The sequence below is a fragment of the Trichomycterus rosablanca genome, chromosome 11 (assembly GCF_030014385.1).
Source record: "Trichomycterus rosablanca isolate fTriRos1 chromosome 11, fTriRos1.hap1, whole genome shotgun sequence".
NCBI lineage: Eukaryota > Metazoa > Chordata > Actinopteri > Siluriformes > Trichomycteridae > Trichomycterus > Trichomycterus rosablanca.
In genome coordinates, this window is record NC_085998.1 from 18,641,359 (window position 1) to 18,668,686 (window position 27,328).

The 27,328-nt window shown below is 38.4% G+C and overlaps 3 protein-coding genes across 11 annotated transcripts; 1 reads left to right on the top strand and 2 right to left on the bottom strand.

Moving 5' to 3' along the window:
- Positions 1-1,624, bottom strand: pdp2 (putative pyruvate dehydrogenase phosphatase isoenzyme 2). Its single transcript, XM_063005078.1, has one exon. The coding sequence runs from the start codon at positions 1,622-1,624 to the stop codon at positions 35-37; it is 1,590 nt and encodes a 529-aa protein (XP_062861148.1). The 3' UTR covers positions 1-34.
- Positions 1,625-4,265: 2,641 nt separating this feature from the next.
- terb1 (telomere repeat binding bouquet formation protein 1) lies at positions 4,266-20,421 on the top strand. 9 transcript variants are annotated; one of them, XM_063005253.1, is made up of 21 exons: positions 4,281-4,308; positions 5,775-5,826; positions 7,593-7,703; positions 7,801-7,929; positions 8,063-8,191; positions 9,268-9,328; positions 10,075-10,172; positions 11,140-11,268; positions 11,370-11,522; positions 11,604-11,735; positions 12,146-12,271; positions 12,754-12,857; positions 13,156-13,404; positions 13,575-13,852; positions 15,005-15,066; positions 15,237-15,332; positions 15,897-16,178; positions 16,964-17,005; positions 17,999-18,069; positions 18,789-18,946; positions 20,134-20,421. In XM_063005253.1, exons 2-21 carry the CDS (start codon positions 5,817-5,819, stop codon positions 20,180-20,182), a joined length of 2,469 nt encoding a protein of 822 aa, XP_062861323.1. In that variant the 5' UTR covers positions 4,281-4,308; positions 5,775-5,816; the 3' UTR covers positions 20,183-20,421. The 9 variants fall into 9 exon arrangements, 7 of the variants coding, with proteins under 7 accessions (XP_062861328.1, XP_062861323.1, XP_062861326.1 ...); XM_063005256.1 differs by having other exon boundaries at positions 13,578-13,852; XM_063005255.1 differs by lacking the exon at positions 4,281-4,308 and adding an exon at positions 4,547-4,565.
- A 1,404-nt stretch (positions 20,422-21,825) lies between these two features.
- Positions 21,826-27,328, bottom strand: pimr179 (Pim proto-oncogene, serine/threonine kinase, related 179). Its single transcript, XM_063005079.1, has 13 exons — positions 27,105-27,328; positions 26,755-26,806; positions 26,338-26,438; positions 25,767-25,869; positions 25,393-25,552; positions 24,626-24,670; positions 24,238-24,300; positions 24,044-24,093; positions 23,836-23,886; positions 23,243-23,615; positions 22,975-23,151; positions 22,085-22,206; positions 21,826-21,986 (listed from the first exon to the last, which is right to left on the bottom strand). Exons 1-13 carry the CDS (start codon positions 27,326-27,328, stop codon positions 21,954-21,956), a joined length of 1,554 nt encoding a protein of 517 aa, XP_062861149.1. The 3' UTR covers positions 21,826-21,953.

Consider the following 27,328-nt stretch of genomic DNA (forward strand, 5'->3'; position numbering starts at 1 on the left):
TATAAGCAAAATCACTAGAAATTAATAACTGTGACTAATTTTTACGAGGTGATTTGTTTAGACTGGAGTTAAAATAAACCACTGTGACAGAAATGTCATCGCGATACATGCGTGCCAGGTCATCTGGCAGTGCCAACATGGCAGCCAGTCTTTCTTGGTCCATCTCTCCGTATTCATTAGTACCAAGAGCATTACGAATCAGGTGCGTGGCTGCATTTACGTCAAGGGCAGGCGTGGCACGGGCTTGCCTCTGCAGCAAAAGCTGGTGCATCTGTCCCAGGCTGAGTTGGCACTGGCTAGCAGAGACTGGCGATTCCAGGTGAATGCCTGTCAAATGCTCTGCCACCAGCCTGACCGCCTCTTCGTTGTCAATTTCATCCCACAAACCATCTGACGCCAGGATCAGGAAGCGATCCTGTGGCCGCAGACGATGGTAGGTGACCTCGGGCTTGGCGTCGAGGTATGGTGGAGTGAGATAATTGGGTGGCGCGTATTGGTACAGGTTTAGTGCCTCCAAGTCACAGCCTCCATTCTCGAGGACACTCTGCTGCAGCTCACGGCTCCATTTAAAGCGAACGTCACCAAAAGCTCGCAATGGCATTAGAACCCCTAGCAGCCTGTCGTCCATAATGACCGTTTGGCGCTCGCTTTGTGGGTGCTGCGAACACACACGCTCTACTTCAGCTGCATTGGCAGCATTGTGATCCTGAGACAGGGGCAGGGCGCTCCAACTCCCGTCACTCTCCTGAACACCCAACACGGCCCGGCAATCACCGGCATTTGCTACGTGTATTCCTTCTGGCCCCACGTGAGCGAGACAGGCTGTGCAGCCTGCAAAGGCAGCCTGGACGGCCGTGTTCCGCATCAGATCACTGGCAAGTGGGACCTGAGCCTCCAAAGAGAGATCAGAGTCTAGGCGCTGGAATGCATAACTGAAGGCTTCATCAGGACTCATTCCGCTCCCGTGCTCTTCACTCGCGAGCAGCTCTTGCCAGAAGACGCGTAAATGATTGACGTAGAGAGCAGCAGACTCGCGGTAGTTGTGATCATTATGGTGCTTGTACCACTGCAGTATCGGAGGCACAGGTCGTAGGGTCTCCATTGATGCCTCCAAGTCCTCAAGGCTGGACTCGGCCATCATTGCCACAGCGACATAATAAGGCAGTCGCTCACTGACAACCTGAGCACAAGCATGGCCTCCGTGCCCATCAAAAACTCCGAACAGCATTCCTCGGGTCTGCAAGCAAGTGGCACTGCTGCGTCTGTCTTCCAGTGGAGAATTAGCTGCAAGCTGATTGCTGTCAAACTTCAGCACAGGGCTAACACCCCCACGTCTGTCAAACTCTGGTATACGCACAGACTGCTCATTAGCACGCAGCACGCCATCAATCTGCAATCTGCTTAGCCGAAAGTCCATCTCATGACCAGCCGAAGATAATGCCTGTCCTTTTTCCTGACTCGAGCCTCGGCTGGACCTCCTACCACGAGAAGAGCAGGGTCTGACGTGAAGAGGCAAAATCATAGACTGGGGGGTGGTAAAAGAAGAAGTATTCCAGACAGCTGAGAGAAAGGCACGGCCACTGCCAGTTTGGCAGAGAAGTCTTGTGCACATGCTAGTCGACATCACAGCCCACACATACAGATAGCAAGACTTAAGCTCCTACATCTGAAAGAAAAACAAAAGACACATGTATAAACCATTAATGAATACTCATTTGCGATCCCTGTCTTTAGTTTACTGTATTGGTGTGGAATTGTAATGCCACACCTTTACATGATATCTACATGACATGACCATGACCATGACCATGTAGGACTCTATTTTCCCTGCACCTTGTGGCTTTGACGGCATTAACTCTTAAAGGAGGGTGGGGAAGCAGGGGGATGGGGTGTGCCCATTCAGTTAAAAAAAGCATCAGTGAGGCCAGGCGCTCAACGTTCCAATTCATCACAAGCATGTTTACATAAGCTAAGGTCAGAGCCCTGTGGAAGGCACCAACCTTCCTCCACCCTAAACTTGTCAAACCATGTGTCTATGGAGTTTGCTTTTGTGCACAGGGCACAGTCATGCTGGAACAGTAAAGGACCCTCTCCTATTTGCTTTAATGGCGGTTAGCAAATGGTGTGGCTAAAACTCAGAACTCAATCATTTAAAAAAGACTACAGTATTATGTTATGAACTGACATTAAAATCACAAATTGAAACTAATTTGTCATGTTAAACTCACATTTGTATGTTTGTTTGAATTTTAACGTCATGTTTAACACCTTTCGGTTACATCCATGACAGAAACGGTAGTTATTCATTACACAAGATTCATCAGTTCACAAGGTTATATCAGACACAGTCATGGACAATTTTGTATCTCCAATTCACCTCACTTGCATGTCTTTGGACTGTGGAAGAAAACCGGAGCACCCGGAGTAAACCCACGCAGACACAGGGAGAACATGCAAACTCCACACAGAAAGACTCGGACCGAACCGCCCCACCTGGGGTTCGAACCCAGGACCTTCATGCTGTGAGGCGACAGTGCTACCCACTTAGCCACCGTGCCGCCCAGATTTGTATGTAAAACATTTTTTATAAAAATGGTTTGGATATTGTACATCATGCTTCAATATAAAGGTAAAACTCTGCTTATCATCATTTACACTATTTACTGACAGAAATAGCCATAAGATATTGACTGCTATCTCTATACATTAATTAGCAAGTGTAGTTAATGCTTGTAAAAAGCGCACAAACTTTGATCTCTCGCTACTTGTTGATGTGCATGTTTGGACGTGGTATCATTAAACCTTTCATCACTTCTCACGTGTGTTTTCGTGACAAAACGTAGTTTTGGAGACCAGAGAAGCTCGCCTGTGATTCCCCCTGGTGATAGATGGTGTAGTGTAAAACCCCCCATCGCCGATCAGTCGTGTAGTGTGAACATTACAGCGACCAGGTGTTAATCAGAGTTTAGTGTAGTGTGAACTTGGCATAAGCTGTTTAACAGCCAGGTGTATGTTTACATTACATGTACAATGTTGTAGCGTGTCAGATATATAAAATAATAATAAAAAATGAATGTTACTGTTTTCTGTTTTGGATTTATTATTTATGTACACAAAATACACAAATATTTTTAATAATGAGTGTTCTTTGTACAATTATCACATTCGTTCTCTGAACATCTGTACACATTTAAACAAAACCTGTTAATGTAACTCAAATATGCCTAAATGTGTTGAATCGAAATCGAATCGAATAGAATCGGGACCTTGTGAATCGAATCGAATCGATCCAGGAAATTAGTGGCGATACCCAGCCCTAATATATATATATATTTCTTTAGTACATAAGGTAATTAAGAAATTAAAGAAATGGTTAAAAGTAGGTCAAAGTCTAAAAGACCAGCATAAATATTATGCTTTTAATGGGGCTGTGTTACTGATGCAAAAGTTTTTTCAGCACAACATCAAACCATCAGTTGTGAGGATTATTTTGGATGCAATTGGGTGCTCCAACAGTGATCCCATACTGGTTTGGGAATGGCTAAATCTAGTAAAGTTAAGCTTTTAAAATAGCTTTCTTTAACAGACTGACTTTATACTTTAGATAGTATGTGGACTGTAATGTAGGGTCAAATCTGTGCCTGTAAACCAACAACTGTGGTTAAACTCCAATTTTGGGTAGCGGTTTGTGTGTGAAAAGAACTAAGAAACAAAATTGAGATTTAATGTTGATTTAGTGTGAAGATTCATTCAGCAGGATATTCCATTAATCTCACACTGAAGTTACAATTTAACCAGTACTGAAGAATCTTGGATCTTAAACTCTATGATGAAGCTCTAAACAGAAGTATCATGTCGAATTTTAATGTAGATCGAGAACAAAACATGAATTAAAACACAAATATAAAGTAACACAACAGTTTACTAACATTGATGTGGTTTTGTATTCCACACGCTGTACATGTTACAGGGTTAACGCATATCTAGCCAAGCTACCTGGTTAGCCGCGGCTGCGACATAAAATCTAAATCTTATCTTCAATAACTATGACTTAGTGTGTCTCGTAAACATCAAACTTTACTGTAACCAAACTAGTTTTAGAAAACAGCACTTAAACAGGTTAAATAAGCAACGTGAATTATATCAGACCTGTCAAGAGTCACAGACGCATCAGTTCACCGGTATAGCGCTTTCATTCCAGGTCCATATGAACATGCGCAGTTTAGTAAAACGAGTTACAGTGCATTTTGGGAAATGTAGTCTTGGGGTCGTTTCTCTTCGAAGGTCTTCGTAGTTCTGTATAGGAAGGTAAGTACTATTAAACAGCTGAATAAGTTAATTTGTTTAAGCATGATTTTATTCAAATGTTTTATTAAAAAGACGAAAAACGTTTGAAGCGAAGCTACTACTGGAGTTCATTTCTGAGGTACTGTTAGTCAGGGCGGTTTGATTCTTGAATCTTTAGAGTCGATTGTTTTCCGTTTAATCGGAATGCATGGAGTCGATTCTAGGAGTCAATTCTACAAAATATATTCACTCAGCTTCGTGTTCTAGAAGATGGAATCGTATGCTTATCTAATATAATAATTACATTTGAACATTTATAATAAACTATTGTTAGTTGAAATATATGTAAGACTGTAAGGAAAATGAAGAAAGACGGTTTTGATGTATGTTCTTTAAATTTGATCCTAATCAATTTCAAATTAAAAGCGTGAGGATCGACTCTTCAACCGTCACGCCCTAGAATCGGAGGATCGATTGTTTAAAAATCAGACACCGTTTAAAGAACTAGTATTGAATGTGTGAGGGGGAGAATACATCCAAAACGAATAATTCATCAGTTGTTTAATTTACTTAGTTGGTTAGTTAAGCAATTATGTAAACATATTTACTTTTATTGACTATTTTATTGTAGCCGTATCTAAATGAATGACTAGCAGGCTCACTGACTGAAAAGCTATAACATCAGCTAACTGTTTTGGACTGGTGCTTGACGAAAAAATGGCTTACCAGCTTGATTGAATAGATATACCTGTATCAAAACGGAATTATACTGAGTAAAGGCTTTAATACAGTTTGATTGGTGTATTTTGAATTGAATGTTGTTATCTCAATAATAGATCAAACAATAACATACAAATTCTTAATCTATAACTCTTTCATTGAATTTGACTTTCAAACTACAATCATTTCAAATGTTTACACTGTTACAAACATGTTTTGTTTGTTTTTTATTTATTTTTCAGTTAATGTCATGTAACTTCTTCCCAATTCCTTATTAGTTATCAACAGATCAAAAACAAAACATCCACTTGTTATTTGTAGTGCAGCCTCTATAGGTCATGGTGATGTAAAGCTTTCTTGACTGTGGACAGTGTTACCTGTATCTTAGCAGTTTCTAATTCATGTCAGAACTGTGTTATAGTGGTTCTTATATGGCATCTGACCATTTAGAAAAATACACCCTTCAGCATAAGGTGACAGATGACAGAGAGGTTTTCTTTCTGACCTTGACAAATAGACCTCGAAAATCGAATTTGTAATGGGTGCAGTGTGTTTTATAGGCACAATACATGTGATAGAAGAAATTCATTAAAAAAAGTTTGTCAGGCACAAATAAAACACAGTTGTGCACAGACATTATTACATTTCAGAGACTGCCATGACATACACCAGTGTATGTAGTCTTGACATCAACTGTATGCTAACAGGTGTTGTAACAATATGACTTATGTAATATGATTTATGTAACTATATAATTGTTTCTGCAGGTGTAGCCACAGAGTAAAGAAACATCACCATCCATATACAAAATGTTAAATGGTAAGATATATTACGAATTACGTAACATTCTTTAGTATAATACTGTTGCTCTATACTTGTTTTTGTCATAAATTGCCTTAAAGCCCTAAATTCTTGCTTTCTCTTAGCTCTCTGCAGCTTAAGTGTGTCACCAGATATGCTTAAGTCACTTGGTTTAGAAGAGTTGGATGATAAGAAATAGGAAAATTTAAGTTGTTAAGCTTGACTTAACATTGCCAACAGAATGCCTCAAGGGACTACAGAGTAGGGCAACCGTAAAGACAAATCCCAATGTCCAGAAAATATTTAAATATTTAAGGCAATATTTAGAAGAATTCTCCAGTGGCATGCTTAACCGACTCAATTAACTAAGGCTGCAACCAGTAGTGTAATTGCATTATGTATTAATTTCAGAACAGGTGAAAAAGACATTGTTTCGTGGAATACGCATCAAGTTTACGCATTTTACCTTTTATATTACATACACGTTATCAGAAGATTCAAGAAAATTCGAAAAACGTTAACCAGGATAACGTGGTTGATGAGAGTAAAATTAAACTAACAGCACTAAAAAAAAGCACAAGCTCCCTGATTTAATGTATTAAGCCAGCTTTGACTTTAAATACACCTATTAGAATGTTTAGAGGTGGTGAAAGCCTCTTTAAATTCATACACAAATGTAGGCTAGGGCTCTAACTTGGCCACATTTACTATCCCATACTTTTCCTAGCAGCTAGAAACTGGTGATATAATGCAGCTCAAACGTTATGTCTCCAGCTAAATACAAAGAATGCAAATGAAATGGTCTCCCATTAAAAATACAGTATAGTTCTGTGATAAAGTATTTGCCCTCTTCCCAATTTAGTAGACTTTTGCATATTTGTCAACGTATACGTTTCAGATCATCAGACTACTTTTAATATAACCCAGACCAGATATAACCCAAGTAAACTCAAATGCTTTTTTAAAATGATGATTTCATTTATTAAAGGAAAAATGCTGTTTATCCCTACCTGACTGTATGTGAAAAAGTAATTGCCCCCTTAGCTGTCAAATTCAGTTGACAGTTATGTACCATTTCAATAGTCACCCCAAGGCAAGAGTGCTACCAGACTTGCTAAATGTAAACATCACTTAAACAGAATCTGTCCTGCAATGTGAAACAAGTTAGACAGTCTCAGAAAGCAGCACATGGTGTCATATTCTAAAGAGATTCAAATACAGATGCAAAACCATCATGAATCATTGTAATCTACCAGTCTAAAAAGGATTGCTAAAGCTCTAAAACTACAGCGAATCACGATGAGAGCCATTATCCACATATCAAGAAAACTTGGACCAGCCTACCAAATTTCACCAAGAACACTTAAATCCCAGACAAACATCTGAAGAACTACAGGTCTCACCTGCCTCAGTTAAGATCAAGGTGCATAATTCCAGAATAGGAAAGGCACTGGGCAGTTCCCCAGCTTCAATTTAGATGAAGAATGACAAAAAACTCCAGTATTGGGTTTTTGTACTGATTTTGGTTTAATACAAATCAAAAGTGAATTAACTAATCACTACTGTCAGTGTTAACATCAGCAACCAGTTTTAGACAATTTCACTTTTTTCCATCAATGCTAAAAACAACAAGCATAATACATGCTACAGTGACAGTAGGTAGTAAACTTATCAAATATTTGTAATGTATATGTTAAAACATTCAGTTTGGAGTTTATAATGCACAATTCATTTAGTATGATTATTATATGGTTAGAGTAATCTACGTTATAAAAACTTCTCAGCAATCAGGACTGATCTGCATTTATTACTTGAGTGTCTGAAGTACCAGATGAAATGTCCAGACTCTCAGAAACAAGCTCTACTTACCATCATGTCAATCTGCCAACAGAATGGTTAGTTTTATATCATATTGCCAAACTGTCCAATTCATACAGCATGCAACACAACATACGGTGTATAATATATGTTTTTTTTGTCTGAGTCAAACAGATGACAATGTGGAGTTCCTCAAGGAGATTGGAGGTGTGACATTCATCTATAACCTCTCCAGGGCGAGCAGTTATCCTGTGGTTAAAGAGACAGCCCTTTTTACACTCAGTGCCCTGGCTGAATTTAATGGTGGGTCTTTCTGAATGTTATGCAATCCTTTATTTGCCTTCATTAAGATTTTATGTATGGAAAGAATGTTAAACCAGCTGATTTTGTTAGTCTGTAATTTTTTGTTGAAAAAAGATTTCTTCCATTTTTGTAGAGAGTTGTAGACAGACACTGTGTAAAGAGGAGTTTTTCCACAGCCTGGCAGAATGCATAAAACAGGAAAAGTTTCCTATACAGAGGAGAGTAGCCGTTTACATGCTTTCTGTACTGGTTTCCAACAACAGTAAGACATAAAATTTTTATGCAGTCATGAGATAACAAATATGTTTAGTTATTCTTTATGCAAAGCCCTTTTTCTGAAAAGTTGGGAGATTAAGTAAAAATCTGTGCTAGCACACCAGAGCTGACATTTTGAACTTGTTGGTTCGAAACTCACCTCTGCCATCCGGCGGACTGGGCGCCTACACGAACAACAATTGGCTGTAGTTTAAGGGGGTGCCGGAGGGGGATTCCTTATTACTGATGCAATTACATCTGCTGGCTGATTGATGGTGCCTGCACAGAGTCGAGTGATATTGAGGATCAGGGTGAGTCTCTCCATACACAAAGCTGATCCACATATGAACGTGCCTCATACAGGTGAGAAGATGCAGTCGGCGGGGGAGGGGAGTCAGTCTCAATCAGGGTGGAGATCAGCATCAGTAAAGAAGAAGTGTAATGCAATCGGGTAATTGGATACGAGATTGGTAGGAAAATTGGGGGAAAAAATTTTGGTGCCACCGGATTTCAGCACCGGATTGTAAATAATTTAGGTCTTTCAATGTGTACCATTCATAATATTGTGAAAGGATTTAGGGAATGCAAAGAAATCTTGGTCCATGTAGGACAAGATCAGAAAAGACCTTGAGCTCTCAGATGGCATCACATGAGAAACCTTCATGCTACTGTAATAAATATAGCCACATGGGTATGGGGGTATTTCGGAAAACCCTTGTCACTTAATAACGAACGTCTTGAAATGCAACCTGATACTCTTTTATAAACTGATGTATACATACATCAATTCTGTGCAAAAAGGCCATTAAGTTCTTTAGGCCCAAGCTTATCTTAGATGGGCAGGAAGATGGACTGGTAAGACGAGTCCACATTTCAGCTTGTTTTTAGTAAAAACAGATAAACTGGTTCGTCGTGCCAAATCTTTTGTTATGGTATGTGGGTGCATCAGTGCCAACAGGATGGGTTTTACAAAATGTCCCATTTTTTGGAAATGGGGTTTGTGCAGACTTGGCCGAAGCTTGCTAAACAGACAGTCCAGTTATTTCAGAATGTAATAACAGTAAAAAATTACATTTGTTTCAGGACAAGGGCAGAGTCTTGCAAAGGCGTCTGGGTGTATTGATATTCTGCTCGACTTATTTAGGTACAGAAACAAAACTAGAAATAGAAGTAAAATTAGAATATAGAAAGTAAAATTCTATAAACCTTTATACAGTTTGGATTGTTATTCTGTTAAAACAATTTAATGATACTTTTGTAACCTTCCAGTGTTTGGTAGGCATTAATCAACTTCAAACATTTTTTTGTCAGGCATTATTAGATAATCTGTCCGCTTCGTAAAAATGCCCATGTTTGATAAGATTTGAAGTAAGAAAATGCATTGTAAGGCTTTAACAATCCAATTTCCAGAAATGCTCAGACTGGCTGATATAACCTCTGAGCTTTAAACCTGAATTTCAGATATTGTAATAGACTGTTGCACCACCTACGAGCCCCATTGTGTTTTATAATAGTTGTAAACTATCAATTCCTTATGACAATTCATGTCTAATTAGTTGTAATGAACAAAAAAGGCCTGATAAATACAATTACTGTTTGTGCTTGGGTGGTGCAGTGGTAAATCATTCTAGCTCACTACCGCTGGGGTCCAGGGTTCAAATCCCCAGTGGTGCTATCATCAGGTTGGGCATCTACATACGTACAAGACTGGCTATGTCTGAGGGGGGTCCGCTGAATGCCAAAAATGTAAACTATTAGGCTGTAAACAGTTCTGACAGACAGTTGTCTAAACAACATAAACACGTCTGAATGAACATTGAACTGGTTTTACAGACTAATTTGTACAAATAGTTCCATGCAATAACCATTGATATTCCAATTTTTTGTCAGGAATTGTTACCCAGAGGATGGTAGGCCTAAGGAGTTGCTGCAGCTGTGGACTTCAGTGTCCAGTGCTCTCTGTGGCTGCGTCAACAACCCACAAAACGGTACACACACAGTCACACAGAGCATAAAAACAGATGCAAACACCCACCCAAGAACCACACAAAACAGGGGGCAATAATACTTGAGCTCTTGATGGGTTTGTCATGAAAGAGGTACTAATGGGAGAGGTGTTTGTATGTGCAAACACACCACTTCTGGGACATTTGTTAAATGCCATGAAAGCAAGAAACTGTAATTTTTTAATTCGCTTCATTTGACTGACAAAAGTACAAGGAAAAGATTTCTAATGTTTTCAGTAAACAGTTTTGTTGTACATGGTAAAAATAAAGAAATTTTAAATTTGATGTCCTGAACAGACTAAAAAATTGGGATAGAGGCATGTTTACCACTGTGTTACATCACCTTGCCCAGTAATTAAACATTTAATAGTTTGGGAACTGAGGACACTAACTGTTGCAGAGTAATTTTTGCCTAGTCTTTCTTAATACACTTCATTTGCTCAACAGTTCATGTTCACTATTGTTACTGTCTAATTCTCCCTTGAAAAACCTGATGAGCTATACAAAAGACGGACCTAAACTGCAGACACATATGCAAGTCACCCATACTCTGAGAACAAATGCTTCCCCACTACCATGGCAGCTGTTGGCTTTTGCTTCTTTTGCTGATATCAGTCTAGATGGTAGAGAACTCAATATCTCTTTCCCTGAAAACAAGCTAAAACATAAACTTAATTGACCACAGCATGTTTCCACTGTCTTCGGAGTCCATCGGAGATGAGAAAACCCATATGGATACTGGGAGAACATGCAAACCCCTCACAAACAATGACCCAAGTGGTTTGAATGGTCCTTAATTTTAGCAGGACAAACATGAAACTAACACGCTTAATTGAACTTTACTGCCTATGTCTATAATTATTTCCAGACCTTTGTGCAGTGGGATAAAGACATTTATGCAGGGTTACAGTCCCACAAACATCTACCTTAAAGTGCATTTGTGTTGCAGAAGAAAACCAGCGTGCATGCATGTGTGTATTTCCCCTGCTCAAAACGTGGCTGCTGCAGCTCTCAGTGTCCAGGGCAGAGCTGGCACAGCCTATCTGCTCATTCATTGGCATGACGGTGGCCAACAACAGTGAGTATACTGAGTAGAGAAAAACATGATACACTGTAGTCTAGTCTGAAGTGTGTAGTGTTGTGCAGTATAATAATAAGAGGTGTGTGCTCAACCTGCAGCATGTGCACAGGAGGTTTTTACATCAGTTGGAGGACTTGTCACACTTTCAGACACGTTGGCCAGTGTGGTTGTCCAGTGCAATGATAATGCTGCAGCCTGTAAGCTTGCTGCAATGATTACCAAAACAGTATCTGCCTGCATTGCTGACAATGGTAATTTACCTACACTCATATGCATCTAAGCTGAAATGTAAACACACTAAATCAGATTGTATGTTTTACTGTTCTTCTCAGAGGCTATAGCACCTGTTCTGTCCGAGCTGAGGTTGGTTCCAGACCTCCTGCTGTTGCTCTCCAGCCCAAACCTCAGTGTGCAGGATAGGCTGGCTGTGGTGTTGACCCTAGGTCACTGCACTGATGCATGTGGTGAGTGTTTATCTGGCATACATACAAAGTTAAAATATATATTTTATGATTTGTACAAAGAAAAAATGAAATATTGGTGTATTCTGCAACAAGACAACAATCCAAACATTAGTCAAGTTGAATTGAGTGAGTGTTTTTACTCAGTCTAGTTCTCTATTGTAATTTCTCCTGATGCTTCTTTTCACCAACCAGTGGTATTACATATGGTGATTTATGTTGTGCTCTATGTAAATCCCCCAACTACCTGGCATCAACTCCTTGTCCTTAAGATTGCACTTTCCCACGGCAGATCCACTGCAACCTTGAATAGGATAAAGTGGTGGTAAAACACAATAATTAAATGAATGAATTTAAGTCATTTAAAATGTAGTGAAATTCTATCACTTTTCTTTGTTTCTTTTTCTCTCTAGTGGAGCATCAGTCGCAGCTTTTGCTGGGTGGAGGACTGCCTCTGATGATTTCTTTGCTGACTGAAGCCAATGATGATGAAGTCAGAAAGGCAGCTACTTTTGTATTGCAAACATGTATAAAGATCAGTGAGTCATATATTGTTCTATAGCTTAATATAGTATAAATGATCCTTGTTGTTGTTTCATTTTTGTGATTGGCCTGAAGGGTAACACTTTAAAGCCCCAGGTTATGACATTGGCATCGGAAAGTCATAAACCTGTTATGCCAAATGTCAAAGGCTTGAGTGAGTGGTCTTAATAGTTGATGTAGGTTATGCTATGTTGCCAGTACTGCTATTTGTCATTGTATTTTTGACAGTTTTTTGCTTATGGCATAAGCTATCGTGATATTACATACTATCAAAGCTTTTTGACAGCTATCAAAACTGGTAAAATAACATATGTTAACATCACATGTTAGAATGCCTGATATTAACTGTTATAACTGCTCATGACAGCATATGATGTCTGGGATGACTTTTAATGGTCAGTGTTATGACAAGTAAAGTGTTACTTTACAGTGCATAATACAGTGCACACAGTAACTCTGCCTCATTCTCTGTCTCCAGCTGAATCAATATCAAGTCAGAAAGTGGAGTGTGACTTGCAGAGTCACAGACAGTCTGCCCAAGAAATACTACAGAGAATTCAGCACTTAGAACGTCAACAGCTGGTGTGTGTTATCTTTGACTACGTTTAGTTTTGTCTGTTGCTTTTAGATGAATATATTATTCAAAATACAGTACCTTAAAATATTCAGCCTGACATGGTGGCACTACTAAGAGTGGATAGAGTGGTTTCTGTACCCCTGTAAAATTAATGATGATTAAATTTTTTTTTGAGATGAGTGTCTGACTTAAACATACAGGTTTCTAATCAAGTTGATACATGCCCTGCCTTGTGTCATTTTATAAAAAAGAAAAGTTGCAGAATAAATCCTTTTTTAAGACATGTATGTGTTTGCCTTTTAGACAGGGACAGATCAGTTGGTAACAGATTTTGAAAACTGCCCTGATCAAAGTACACACCCACCTCTCTGGAGATCGACTTGGCCTGTTGAATGCAGTGTAGAACTAATGGATGACTCTGAAGTGCAAAAGGCCAGAAGTCATAGTCCGATGTATAAGGAGGAGTCAGACAAAGAAAACACTCTGCATTACTCCACAACCCCTACACAACCTCCAGCTCAGCCAATCCCAGCCCAAAGCCATGACTCAATGGTGATTGTCTTCAGCATTCTTTTAATGTTTAAATGGTCTTTGTTTATAGTCTGGGTTTCCTAATCTAATTCTGTCAGAATTGATGCTTTGTTTTATTTTGTTAGTTCACAGTGAGTTTGTTCACTTGTAAACAAGGTTTTGTTTGTGCTGAAAATGTCTTGTGTTTGCAGCAGCATGTTCGAAGACAGATTGTTAGAGACTTTGATAAATCAGTCCATTTTTCCCAACTAAAAGTCAAGGAACTTCAACAGAAAGAGGCTGTGAAAGAGGTGGTAACAGAAAATAAGTTACAAATGAGAAACAACAGTGAAAGAAAACAGAAGGAGCTGGAGCAAACAGAAAGAAACAAAGTAGTGAAGATGAGAAGACAGCTCAACAGAACTGAAGAGACAGATAACAGGGATAATAAAGACTCAGACAATGCTGCACAGGACAGGAAAATCAACAGGTACCAATATTTAAATGAATCACTTGCTTATAGAAATGTAATATTATTTTTTAAGGATGCATCAAGGGCACTAACTAGGGTTAACACAGCAAGCCCACTACTACTATTGGTCAGGCATCTGCACAGACATGATTGAGTATATCTGATCTGAGGGAGGGGGTTGCATTAGTGTGCTCTCAGTGCCGGTCCCAAGCCCAGATAAAATAAGGAGGGTTGTGTCAAAAACGATATTTGGTTTAAATTTTGTCAAATCAAGAGTGCAGACTAGAATGATCCACTGTCGTGAACCCTAAATATGTGAGCAACTAAAAGATAATACCAGCAAACTCCTTAGTCTTCATGTGTCAAAAATAATATTTAATAAATTGAATGCTTTAAACAGTACATAATTTTGTGGGCGGCACGGTGGCTCAGTGATTAGCACTTTCGCCTCACAGCAAGAAGGTCCAGGGTTCGATCCCCAGGTCGAGCGGTCCGGCTCCTGTTTGTGTGGAGTTTTCATGTTATCCCCGTGTCTGTGAGGGTTTCCTCTGGGAGCTCCGGTTTCCTCCTACAGTCTAAAGACATGCAAGTGAGGTGAACTGGAGCTCCAAAGTTTGACATGATTGTGAACTGATAAATCTTGTGAAATGAGTAACTACAGTTTCTGTCATGAATGTAACCAAAGTGTGTAAAATATGATGTTAAAATCTAATAAATAAATAATAACATTTTACATAATTATTGGTTTACGTATTCTAACCACATTTAACACTTTAAAGTTTTACTTATGTAAGCTGGTGTTATAGAACATATTTGGTTATGAATATTGGCAGATATGACTGGCTATGTCTGATAGGGGTGTATACTACTGCATTGTGCCCACTGATTCTGAAGAAGCTGGCACACCACGACCCTTACCAGAATAAAGCAGTGTGAAATCATGAAAATAAAATCAAATGAAAATATATTGAGTTTTTGAGTTTTGTTTAATAAAAATGTCAGTTGGCAGCTACTTTCTTTACACCAAGGTATATGAGATATTTATTATTTTATTTAGCCTAAAATGCAATTGATGTGTAATAAAATAGAATTTTGTATGTATCACACCTACATCACTCTTAAAGTAGAGTAAAGCTTGCCCTGTTATCTGCAATTTCTGCTCTTCTGCAGCCCAGATATTTTTAAGCATCCTGCTCCTATGAAGAGACGCCTGAGAAGATCTCTTTCTGAAGGTACATGCCTGTATTTATGAAGCTTTTCTTTACTCAAGAAATCAAATTAATGTTTACATTTACGTTAAAAAGAACTCCAGCCTAAAATAAATCAGTTCTTATAAATAAATACGAATATTGAATATAATTATTATAGAATGCTGACAGACATTGTTGTGTGCTCTGCTCAGATGAGCTGTCTTTGTGCTCCGAGCTGTTGGATAGTGAGATTGAGAGGATCCTTATCACTCCAGTTGTTTACAAACCCAACAAACTGCGCTGTGCAGGTGTGTTCTTACCGGCATCTAAACTAATATGTATTAATGATTAAAGACTCTGAAACCTCTCAAGATCATACCCTTTTTTACTATTCTGTTGCCCCTGTTTGCCCTGTTCTACACACTAGGTATGTTTTCATTTAAGAACATTTAAAATAATTTTTTATATAAAAATGTTGCAACCATTCTTGTGTTAAATATAATACTGAGACTTCAGAAGTATTTTTTGTCAAATCCTGCTACCACAATGTTAATCCACTGTTTCATTAGTTTATGTACTTCTATTATTTCTATTTAATAATGAGCCAATTAGGACCACCAGCCCAATAAGCTGTCTAAACAGCTCTGACCTCCTGAGACGTGGACTCTTCAAAACATCTAAAGGACTCGTGGTATCTGGTATCAAGACTTCAACTTGAGTATGTTGCAGGGTGCATCATACTAGAGTGCATCCTGGTGCAATGTCTTCCACGAGTAAACGATGCACACATGCCCTGCTGTCCACATGATCTTTGCAGAAAACAGGATTCATCAGACCAGTTGACCTTAAATGTTTTTGTCTTCTTTGCTCAGGTTGTGTTAGTGGAGTGGATGAGGTGAACAGTCGTTCAGTGGCTGCTGTACTGCACAGCTGCAAAAACCTATGTGAGTTCCACCTGGTGCTGCAGCAAGCTGAAGAACGCCTCAAAAGACATCTACAACAGGAGAGATCCATGTACACCTACTGTCATGCCAACACACATAGTTGCAGTGATCTGTGCGCTTATGAAAATGTCTCCAGACAAACTACCAGTAAAGAGAGGAAGGAGAAGAAGGATAAACTAAACAGGTCAAACCACTTGAAAGCTATAAGTTGTAAGAGACTCCTTATGTCATGTCTGTACTTGCTTTTAAGAAGGACAATTGGTTTGTATTTTGGCTATACTTTGACATTGCAGTATATGGTGTTCTGGAATGAGTGTATCAGGTGCGGCAGTGTGGTAGCCTCTTTATTAGAAACACATACCTTGTTAGCACTCATTATTGGTGGTCAGTTAGAGACTAGAGCTTTTCTCATGAACTTTTTAGTTTAATCATCCTCTAGTCTTTTGTCATAGACACTTTCTGATCACAGGACACATATCTTTAGTTGAGGCACCATTCTACTCTAGACATTGACAACCTGGTGTTTAAAAAAACACTGCACCTGCTACAGTGGACTTAGAATTTTTTGTGTATATTTTGTGGCACAAGGTGTTTATTATGCTTACTCACCACTGCAGAGATTCAGGATAGACTTTCAGCTGTGCTATTGGCTGGCCAACAGACATGATAAGGTATGTCAGGCGATGACCAATGCCTTGCAATAGGTTGCTGCCCTGTCCAAGGTATTCCTGCCTTTTACCCAGTGTTTCCCAGTGAAACCAAACCTACAGCGACCGTGTCCAGGGAAAAGGGGCCAATGAAAATAAAATAATTCACATGTTTGCATTTTCAAACTGTCCTGATATTTATGGAATTGTGGTTTGTATACTTATTATACATACTAATTTTATTATACATACTAATTTTATTATACATACACATTTTTACTCTCAACTTTCAACACTTTTACCAACGTTCCTGTTTTCTCTTTTGTAAAATCCTACAAATCCTGGTAGTGATAAGTCTCACTCCACTGAAGACACCATGTGATGCAGAGGGTAAGATATGTCTTGACATCTTTTGACTTTTTAATTAGGCTTCAGTTAATATAATGTTTATTAAAGTTTTTTAAAAAATGGGAGTTGGGAGCATAATAGTCTATACGAACTGCCCAAAAGTGTTTTGTTATGTAGGGACTTTGCTCAAGATTTTGGCAGGCAGTCTTTTGTTGCCTGTGAAAAAGCATATCCCTCTTCTATTCTTTTTAATTTTACAACTTTATTGATTTCGTAGTTTTAGTCAGGACAATCATACTGGAACAGAAAAGGACCCTTCTCAAACTTTTGCTACAAAGCTGAAAGCATATATATCTGTTAAAAATAAAACTTTTTATACACCTGTTAGCAAAGGGTGACTTGATGGGTAGCACTATCGCCTCACAGCAAGAAGGTCCTGGGTTTGATCCCCAGGTGGGGCAGGTGGGTCCTTTCTGTGTGGAGTTTGCATGTTCTCCCTGGTTCTGCGTGGGTTTCCACAGTTCTCCAGTTTCCTCCCACAGTTCAAAAACATGCAGTCAGGTTAATTGGAGACACTGAATTGCCCTATAGGTGAATGTGTGTATGTATGTGTGTCTGCCCTCCAGGGTGTTACTGTGTGCCTTGCGCCCATTGAAAAGCTGGGATAGGCTCCAGCACACCCAAACCCTAATTGGATAAGCGGTTAAGAAAGTGAGTGAGTAAATTTAGAGGACGTGTCTACATACATTTGGCCATATACTGTAGTCTATATTGATTTTTAAGAAACCAACCAACATTCACACATGCACATCAGCATTTAACCTTTTTATGTTTTAGTATTGATTATTTAATGTTAACTTGCGTAGTAGATTATAGTGTTCATTTATTTGTACAATATGTTCGTCGACACACAAGCATGTTTAGGGTGCTGTATATGTCTGTGTTGATTTTTAATGTCTAAAGTACATTAACACTGCTGTAACAAAGATCATTTTGTTCAAATAAATTCTGATAGATTTTATTATGCCACTTTAGGCTCAACCAGCATGAAGAACAGAAATGTTTGCAGCCTCCCAAGGCCAGCCCTCAATGATGCCAAACAGAATGTAAGATATCTTTGTTATTATTATGTGACAGACATTATAACTGTTTTTGCAGTGGCACTGTAGAAAGCAGATGAGCTACTGGTATTAAATATGTGTTAGATAATCCCTGACATTTCACGTACTTGTTCCAAGACTATTACAATTTATGTAGATGTTCTCTACTCTACTGTTGACTGTAACTTAGATCTAAGTCTTTAATACTCCTTTTAAATTATAAAGGATAGGCGGATCGAAAAGCAAAAAACAAGAAGTGACGTCAATAACGGGCCGGACGATTTAGAGTTGGAACGGCGTCGATATCTCAACATTTTTTCAAAAATAAATGGAAGTCTATGGGAAAAAATTTCCGGAAAAACGGGCGTGGCGGTCGACCGGGCGGGCGGATCGAAAACCTGTATAAAAGCAGTCCATTCCCGTATGGGCCGGACGATTTGGCGCTGGAACGGGGTCGATATCTCGAAAACTGCGGACGAAGAAAGCCGGACAAAAAACGGGCAGAATAATAATAATAATATGACTTTCGGATAACAATAGTATGATTGCCTTTAGGCAATCACACTAATAATAAAAAAGTGTACAAAACCTCAATTACTGAGATTGTGTAAAATTCAAAGAAAAACATTATTAGCTTGGCAATGTGATATTAAAATAAGCACACATTGCTTTGCTCTTTACACCCCTGTTCATGCGTTTATGTGTGCATGTAACTCTTTCTCCAGTCCCCAAGCAAACAGAGAGAAAGGAAGGACTATTCAGCAGATGAACTGGTCTTCCTTAGTGAGGGGGTGAAACGGTTTGGTCACTCCTGGAACTCTATACTATGGGCGTATCCCTTTCAGCCTGGACGAACCAACGTAGACCTGGCCAAGAGATACAGGTAAGAGCCACTATGCTGGGTCAACAGTACACACAGAGCAACTTTGTATGATGTCATTTCACTTTGCATAGCTTTCGAATTGCTTGTTAGTGATTATATTGGACTTGTGATATCATTGTGCCCATGTGAATTTGGAGCAGGGACTTCTCATTGCACAGCAGTATTCAAGCCTATAACAATGTAAAAATTGCTTGACTGTGCACAGTGTCACCCTACCCATTCTGGCCATTTTTGTTTTTTTCTTGGAATACTAGCCGGACAAGTTTTCTCTCAATTGAAGGTAATAGTTTGGGTATAATTTTTAACTTGGCAAGAGACTACTCTTCCATGAAATTTTTTAGATGCTCTTAAACTTGCCCTATTTATATAGGCACAGTGAAGTTATAAGCAGTGGATCATAATCACTAACATGCTCAGGCGGCACAGCGGTCTATTACACTAGCCCACCAGAGGTGAGATCCGGTTTAAAATCTCAGTGGTGCCATCGCAAATTGGTGCCAAGGTATACCTGCCTTGTGCCCAGTGTTTCCCACTGAAACCAGACCCGCTGAGACTAGATATAATAATCTAAGTTGCTATGTGTAAATAATTGTTTTTAATTTATTGGTAAAGATCGTCATTTAGTCACAGAAATAAAAAAAGACAGAAATCACTGAAATACCATATGGGCAAACTATTGATGTTCATTTCAAGTTGCCCCCCTCCCATTTGTAGTCATTTGTGTGGTCACATATTGATGAAGTAGGGCTGGTTCACAGTCCACATTCCATTTCATGTTGGTGTTCAGTAGGGTTAAGGTCAGAGCCCAGTCTTGCTAAACCAGGTCTGTAAGCATTTTGTGCACAGATGGTAAGAATCATGTTGAAACAGAAAAGTCTTTGCCAAAACAAATGTGGGATTATATAATTTATAATATATACAATTTATTTTATACATGGGCTTTGGGTGGCACAGTGGTTAGTTACTTTAGCCCACCACCACTGAGATACAGGTTTGAATCTTAACCGTGCTGTTGGCCAGCTGGCCATCTACTCTTTTTTCTACACCTATTAGCTCTGGGTATGGCTAAAACACCTGAACTCAAAAATCAAGAGAGGTGACATGTTTTTACCAGTGTTTGTAAATGATTAACAATTGTAGTTTTGCTCGCTGTTCACTGAACCAGCTTCTACCTTCTGTGTTTACAGAAAGCTACAGCAAGACTACAGCTCAAGCACCAGACCTTCTAACATCTGAATCTGCTAAACAAGTGTTTGAACTAAATCTGTGCTGTTAATGTGTAGACTTTTAACCCTTTGAGAATGTAATTTACAAATACCTATAAAGCTGATTGTTGAATGTTTTAGTTTGTGCTGTGTAAATTGTTAAATATTAAATTCACAGTGTAGGAAAAACTAAATGTATTTTAATTTAATTATTTTAATTGTTGAAAATGTAAGGAAATTACAATAAATTAAAAATTTGTGTTTGTGTGATCATGCAGCAACATTTTTTAATAACCAGTGACCCGTATGCACTGCATGATCAGCCATAACATTAAAACCACCTTGTTTCTACACACACTGTCTATTTTATCAGCTCCACTTACCAGAAGCACTTTGTAGTTCTACAGTTACTGACTGTAGCCAATACTTTTTTTAGCCTGCTTTCACCCTGTTCTTTAATGGTCAGGACCCCCACAGGACCACCACAGAGCAGGTATTATTTGGGTGGTGGATCATTCTCAGCACTGCAGTGACAATGACATGGTGGTGGTGTGTTAGTGTGTTCTGGTATGAGTGGATCAGACACAGCAGCGCTGCTGGAGTTTTTAAATACTGTGTCCACGCACTGTCCACTCTATTAGACACTCCTACCTGATTAGTCCACCTTGTAGATGGAAAGTCAGAGACAATCGCTCATCTATTGCTGCTGTTTGAGTTGGTCACCTTTTAAACCTTCATCAGTGGGCACAGGATGCTGCCCACGGGGCGCTGTTGGCTTGATGTTTTTGGTTGGTGGACTATTCTCAGTCCAGCAGTGACAGTGAGGTGTCAGCATTGCTGTGTCTTATCCACTCATATCAGCACAACACACACTAACACACCACCACGTCAGTGCACTGAATCATCCACCACCTAAATAATACCTACTCTGTAGTGGTCCTGGGAGAGTCCTGACTATTGAAGAACAGCATGAAAAGGGGCTAACAAAGCATGCAGAGAAACAGATGGACTACAGTCTGTAACTGTAGCACTACAAAGTGCTTCTATATGGTAAGTGGAGCTGATAAAATGGACAGTGAGTGTAGAAATAAGTAGGTGGTTTTAATGTTATGGCTGATTGGTGTAAGTTTGTAACACCTACGAAACCAAGGACTGTACATTATTATGAAACATTTATATAAACAAATCAAGTAAAGAGACAAGAAACACACAGAAGCAGGTCAGTACAGTACAGCTCATTACTGTAACACTCTCACAGTGAAACTGACTTACTGAACTGCAGGAAAAGATGGAAGAGGTTCTCTGAGACTGAAATACAAATTCCCTAAACTGATGGAAGGATGAAATGCATCCACTATGAGCATTAATATAAACACCCACCCAAACCACAATAAAGCCATAACAGCTTTTTCTCTTGTAGAGAGGCACAACATTTTGAACTGTGTCTGGGGGGATTGTTACCATTTAGCCAAAAGAGCATTTGTGGTGTCAGTTGGGTAAATTTATAGCTAAAAACCAGTCACTTGTACTATTTTACAAATTAGTGCCTCCCAGAAACAATGGCAACAAGTCAGGAATATATCCTGGACAGTCTGTTGTAGGACAGGAAATGCAGTTTTTCATTTTGCTTATAATAAAAATCACAGTTAAATATTTATTTAATAAATAACAGAAGTTTATTAATACGTATATAATACATATCAACAATGAGTGACACATATACAGTAGATACATCCAGTAAAATGTCTGAATTAAATATAGAATGTTTTTGATTAATTGTGTCCACACTGGTTAGAAGTTGTTCAGGCTCTGTTGCAGGAATGCTCGTTCTTCATCTGTTGATAATAGAGATAAAACATAAGACAGTTAAATACTATCAAGGCACAATGAAAAAAATTACAAAATTCTACAAAAATCATCACCAGACACCTACTGTAAAATGCTGTGGTGGCTCACTGATGTAATACGGCTGCTTCTTCTCCTGCCAGGTATTTAGGTGAGGAATTCTGGTTATCTGAAGTTCAGGGATGATTCTCTGGATCTCTTCTGTTTTCACTGTAGTTTTGGAAAAAGAAGTGTTTTTGAGATTCACTTGAATAATGTGTTCATCAGATAATAATGAATATACAAATTCTCATTTGTTTTCTACTTTCTGTTCAATATGCTTAATTCAAGTCAAGTCAAGTCAACTTTATTTATATAGCGCTTTTTACAATATACATTGTCTCAAAGCAACTTTACAAAATCCAGGACCAACAGATACAAAAACCCCTGTTGAGCAAGCCGAGGGCGACTGTGGCAAGGAAAAACTCCCTGAAAATTACAGGAAGAAACCTTGAGAGGAACCAGACTCAACAGGGCCCATCCTTCTTGGGTGGTCTGGAGGATACTTTAAATAAATACACGATTTACACAAATCATACAAACACAGAATTGAATGATCTAAAAGTCATACAGTGGTAATAAATAGATAAATAAAGAATTAAATAATAATGTTTTATCAGTAATCAGTCTCTTAACTAATTCTAATTAGGTCTGTTCTTTCCTGTGTGACTAACCTGTACTTAGTTCTTAAGTTCGAAACCAGTTGTGCTGTAGAATCATTTCAAGGCTGGGCCGGCTCAATGGGTTTTTCGCCAGACAACTTCTGATTAGTTGGCAGCAGGCTGTGTGTGCAGGAATATTTTTAAGATTGATATTGTCACAAAATTCAGTACTATGTTACAGCATTTTGAATATGAAGCTTTATGTGATTGTGTTTCTCGTTATGTTTTGTGGATGTGTGTACACAGGTCTTAATGTAAATGTTTTGCATATTCTTACAGTGAGACACATCAGGTGTGAAGCTCAGGTGTCCTTTAACAATCTCACTTCTGCTGCAGAATGGCACCTCTCCACAAACTAAAAGAAACAGAAGAATACCCAGACTCCACACTGTCACATGACAAGCACAATACTTACCTTTCTTCATCCACTCAGGTGGACAGTATTCTGTTGTGCCTGAATAAAAGTGAGAGGAATTATTTACACAAGAATCTATGCAACCTCTTAAACCCTATTTCATAACTATTAACACCTGAAATGCAAATACCTGAATATCTTCTGTAAGGGGTGGACCTGAGCAAGTCACCACAGCCAAAGTCAATCAGCTTCACCTCCAAAGTTTCTGTATTTATGAGAAGATTCTCCTCCTTGATGTCCCGATGCAGAACTCCGCGATCACGGCAGTGACGAGCAGCCAAAACCACCTGCCACATGACGATTTTAGCGACTGGTTCAGGCAGTGAGTCACCTTGACGGTAATCAAATAGATCCATGCAGGGGACTGGTCGCTCCAGGATCAAGAGGTAGTGCTCTGGTGTATCGAACCATTCCAAAAGCTCCAGCACATGTCTGCAGCGAGGTGGCTTACACACCATTTGCATTAATGCCACCTCTACAGGAAGACTGTCTGTCTCACCAGGCTAATAACAAAACAGACATGGTTAGAATGGGTTTAGCTAACAGATTTATTAGCAACTGCATAAGATGACATATTTACTCAAATAAATTGCACATAAAATGTTGTATTTTAGTGCAGCATCTCACAATCTATTGTCACACCCCTATTATTTCTTCTAACTAATGCAATCTGAATGTGGAACCTGACTCAGAGTTTAGTGTGGTTACTTAGGTGTTACTTACAATGGTGATGAATCTGAAAGCGGTTTCCTTTCTCACATACTTAATAGCAACCTGTTCAAGTATACAAACAGTACCACTAGTAACCAAATAGCTAAACAATACCAGCAAAACTTCATAGCGATCTTTATCTATCAATACCTCAATAATCTGTATTGATCAGCAGTTTATTATTGTATTAAGCAAAACCAAAAGTAACTGTATATTTTACCTGTTTTCCATCTGCCTTACAAAATCCAGCATAAACAGCAGCACAGCCTCCTTGTCCCAGCAGTGTTCCCACCGTGTAAAGCAGGTTTTGTTTAAAATAGAAAACAAATTACATTTTTCTCATTGACGTTCACATGCAATATGATTTTAGCAGTACAAAATGTTTTTTTATGAAAGGTGCGAGGCTGGAAATACCTTCAGAAGCAGAGCAGGTCCTCTGGACGGAGTGTGTTTCTGTACTCCTTCTGTCCACACCAGCTATTAAAAGTGTTTTATGATAAAAGTTCAACCAGTTAGTGAACATAAAAGTAATTATTATAAATTGTTGTCAGAATTCGTTATTATGTTACGGCACATGTCAATGTCAGGATTTGTACCCACAACCTTCCAATTGATAGTCCATAGTTCTACCCAATATAGGCTACCACTGATTTTAATTAATAAAGCATCTCATTTAATAATGAAGTGGTACTTGACATTGCCAGGTATATACAGTATATTATATATGTATATATTAACATAAAATTAATAATGCCCTAATCTCCAGGTACAATTTTTAGGGTTTATTTAATTTATGGCTTACCAGTGTGGTTTGGGTTGCTGGAGGTAGTGCTGGTGGTCGGTTCCTCTAGGAATTCAGAAATACTGCATCTTTAACACACTCAAAATACACCCTTGGCATTTACATAATAACACAACACTTCTAACTTTAATGTTAGTGAACTAGTTTTGGTATTATTAAACAACTAATGAACAAAATCCAGATGATTTGATATGAACTATGGTCACACTAATGTTTCCTGTTCATGACATGCTAGACAAGTGCAGGTATCTGAGCCATAACGTAGCTTTATGTCAGTGTTGCTATTTCCATTTAGATTTTAATTTAGATTAAGCAGTAAAGTGGAGTACACTGAATCCCAAATGGTTTCTTACTGCTGAGTTCTGTAAACTACATGAAGTAAAAGTATTGAAGCAAAATGCCCACAATTCAGCACTTATGAGGACTGATGATCATCCATTAATTTTTACCACCCATAAAGCCAGAAAGCAAGAATTCACCCTGGATATGGAACCAATCTATTGCACAGTAACACATTCGCCCTCATATCTAGTGCAATTTAAGGCAGCCAATCCACCTAGTACATGAGTAAAATCAGTGCTATTAGATTAAAGGCTGGGCTCACAATCAATGTTAAAATGTCAAAGGTTAAGTTATGTTGATATTTTTATATATTAGCAATATTCAGTGTTTGATACATGATGAAATAAAACCAGTTCTTGTTGGTCCACTTAACCTGTTGGTGGACTACTCAACTTCAGGTGAATGGACTGTAGTTTCAAACCCACCTGATGCTTCGTATCCCGTCTGTGAATCTCTTAATGTTCGTGATTCAGAGGAGCTTCTTAACTGTTTGTGCTGGTCACTCAAATCCAGGACCTGATCTAATAGCTTAGTGATGTGATCTGACACTGATGTTTTACTGGATGATGACAACTTGTTCAGCATCTATCAAACACATTATACAGGTATCACAAATGTACATAATGTCAATGATACACATGAGCTGTACAGAAATATTAGTTGTTTTGGGCTGGAAATTTCATCAACATCACTTACTGTAATAAAAATAAAATTACAGTATTTGGACAGTGTTTGTATCTTCATATTTTTGCTAATTATTAAAAAATTGGTTTCAAAGCAAAAACAGAATTTAAGTTACCTCTGATTCATCTTTTTTGTCATCAGTGTTTGCACTGATGTTCTGTATGGCTGTGATCCAGGACTGTCTGTTCTCCTCTGAATCAGCCTGCAACATACAGGTCCTAGAAACACACTCACAGGCACACACACACACACACAGACACAAACATACGTTAACGTGTGCACAACACAAGATTTATAAGATGCAAAACTAGATGCTAACAACATTTCACAATAAATCTGATGCTAACATCTGTATCTTTTTTCTAGCAAGGAATAGTAAGATATTACATTGTGTGTCTTGTTCATGTTTTAATGAATGCTAATACACTAACGTATTTTAAACTTATTCAACTTTACTTAGCAACCGCTTAATCCCCATTAGAGTCATACTGGGTTCAACACCATAAAGATTAAAAACATTGGGCACAAGGATGGCACCAAGGCTTCCACTTATGTTTTCATGTGTTGTGAAGGGAGTAATATGTATTTTAATTATCTGTCTTTCTTTAACATAGTTTTGCAAATGCTTTTCAGTGCCACCAATAAACGACTAAAAGGAATTCTCATGACTCATTGACTAGACTTACTTTGTAGGTGAAACCACCTGAAAGCAAAAATGGCGCCTCTTGTTCTCACACTGTTTAACCGTGCACAGGCGCAGATCTTCTATCACCACAGTGGGGTTACGCTATGGAACAAATGGAGAACATTTTTAAAACTGGGAGAAAAAATAATAAAGTTGGGTTGTTCTCTGAAATCCATGTTTTAAATCTTTGCACCTACAGAAAATGGTTTACACCTTAGCAAACAATTTCAGATGTATCAGGAATAACTAATGTGCATAGATCAATCACCATGAAGCTTCCAGTATACTTCACTATTAGTATATTCACTCCTGCTCCATCATTTAAACTTTGAACAGCCTTCTATTTCCATTTATCACCTGCAAAAGCAATTTGTTTTAGGTGAAAGATTTTATGTGATGTATAAGACGTGTGACTAACCTTAAACTTCTTCTTATACACTAGCTGGTTGTTCTGAATAATAAACCAGCACCTGAGAATAAACAACAGAAGAAAAACAAATCAAAAACATGGTAATAAAACAAATGCAAGTTACTGAAATTCTGTGAAATGTTTTCTTTTTGCAGAATGTAACTTGATTTACTACAATCATTTAAATAAAAGAATTTAAGTCTAATTTAAATCATTGTGTATCTGATTTAAGTAAATAGTAATTAATTTGTATTTAGTAATTATTGTGTAAAGTTAACAAGATTTAAGAAATGATTACTGTGATGATAAAATTGGTTATTTGGCCATTTATATCTACTTAAAATATTGCTTCTACAAACCTGTTCCATGTTTTAAAGACATTACTGGCCCTCTTGAACAAATAACCTTCCATAATAACCCGGTTCTCCACATTTTTTTCCAATGTGGCGGCACCACCAACAACCTCCTGAGGAGTCGTTATAGGGTGAAGTCGATTATTTCTCCTACATCTAAACACCCGAGCCAAAAATCTCTGCATTACAGAGGCTCGTTGGGTAGCACATCTCTCCCGTGTACCGGCCAT

Coding starts and splice junctions, on each gene's coding strand:
- pdp2 (XM_063005078.1), bottom strand. CDS start 1,624: ATGTCGACTAGCATGTGCACAAGACTTCTCTGCCAAACTGGCAGTGGC.
- terb1 (XM_063005253.1), top strand. Junction 13,853..15,004: donor CAGGACAGGAAAATCAACAG/GTACCAATATTT, acceptor GCTCTTCTGCAG/CCCAGATATTTTTAAGCATC. Junction 15,333..15,896: donor CAACAAACTGCGCTGTGCAG/GTGTGTTCTTAC, acceptor TTCTTTGCTCAG/GTTGTGTTAGTGGAGTGGAT.
- pimr179 (XM_063005079.1), bottom strand. CDS start 27,328: ATGGCCGGTACACGGGAGAGATGTGCTACCCAACGAGCCTCTGTAATG. Junction 26,807..27,104: donor GTCTTTAAAACATGGAACAG/GTTTGTAGAAGC, acceptor GTTTATTCTCAG/GTGCTGGTTTATTATTCAGA. Junction 22,207..22,974: donor CACACCTGATGTGTCTCACT/GTAAGAATATGC, acceptor CCAAAACTACAG/TGAAAACAGAAGAGATCCAG.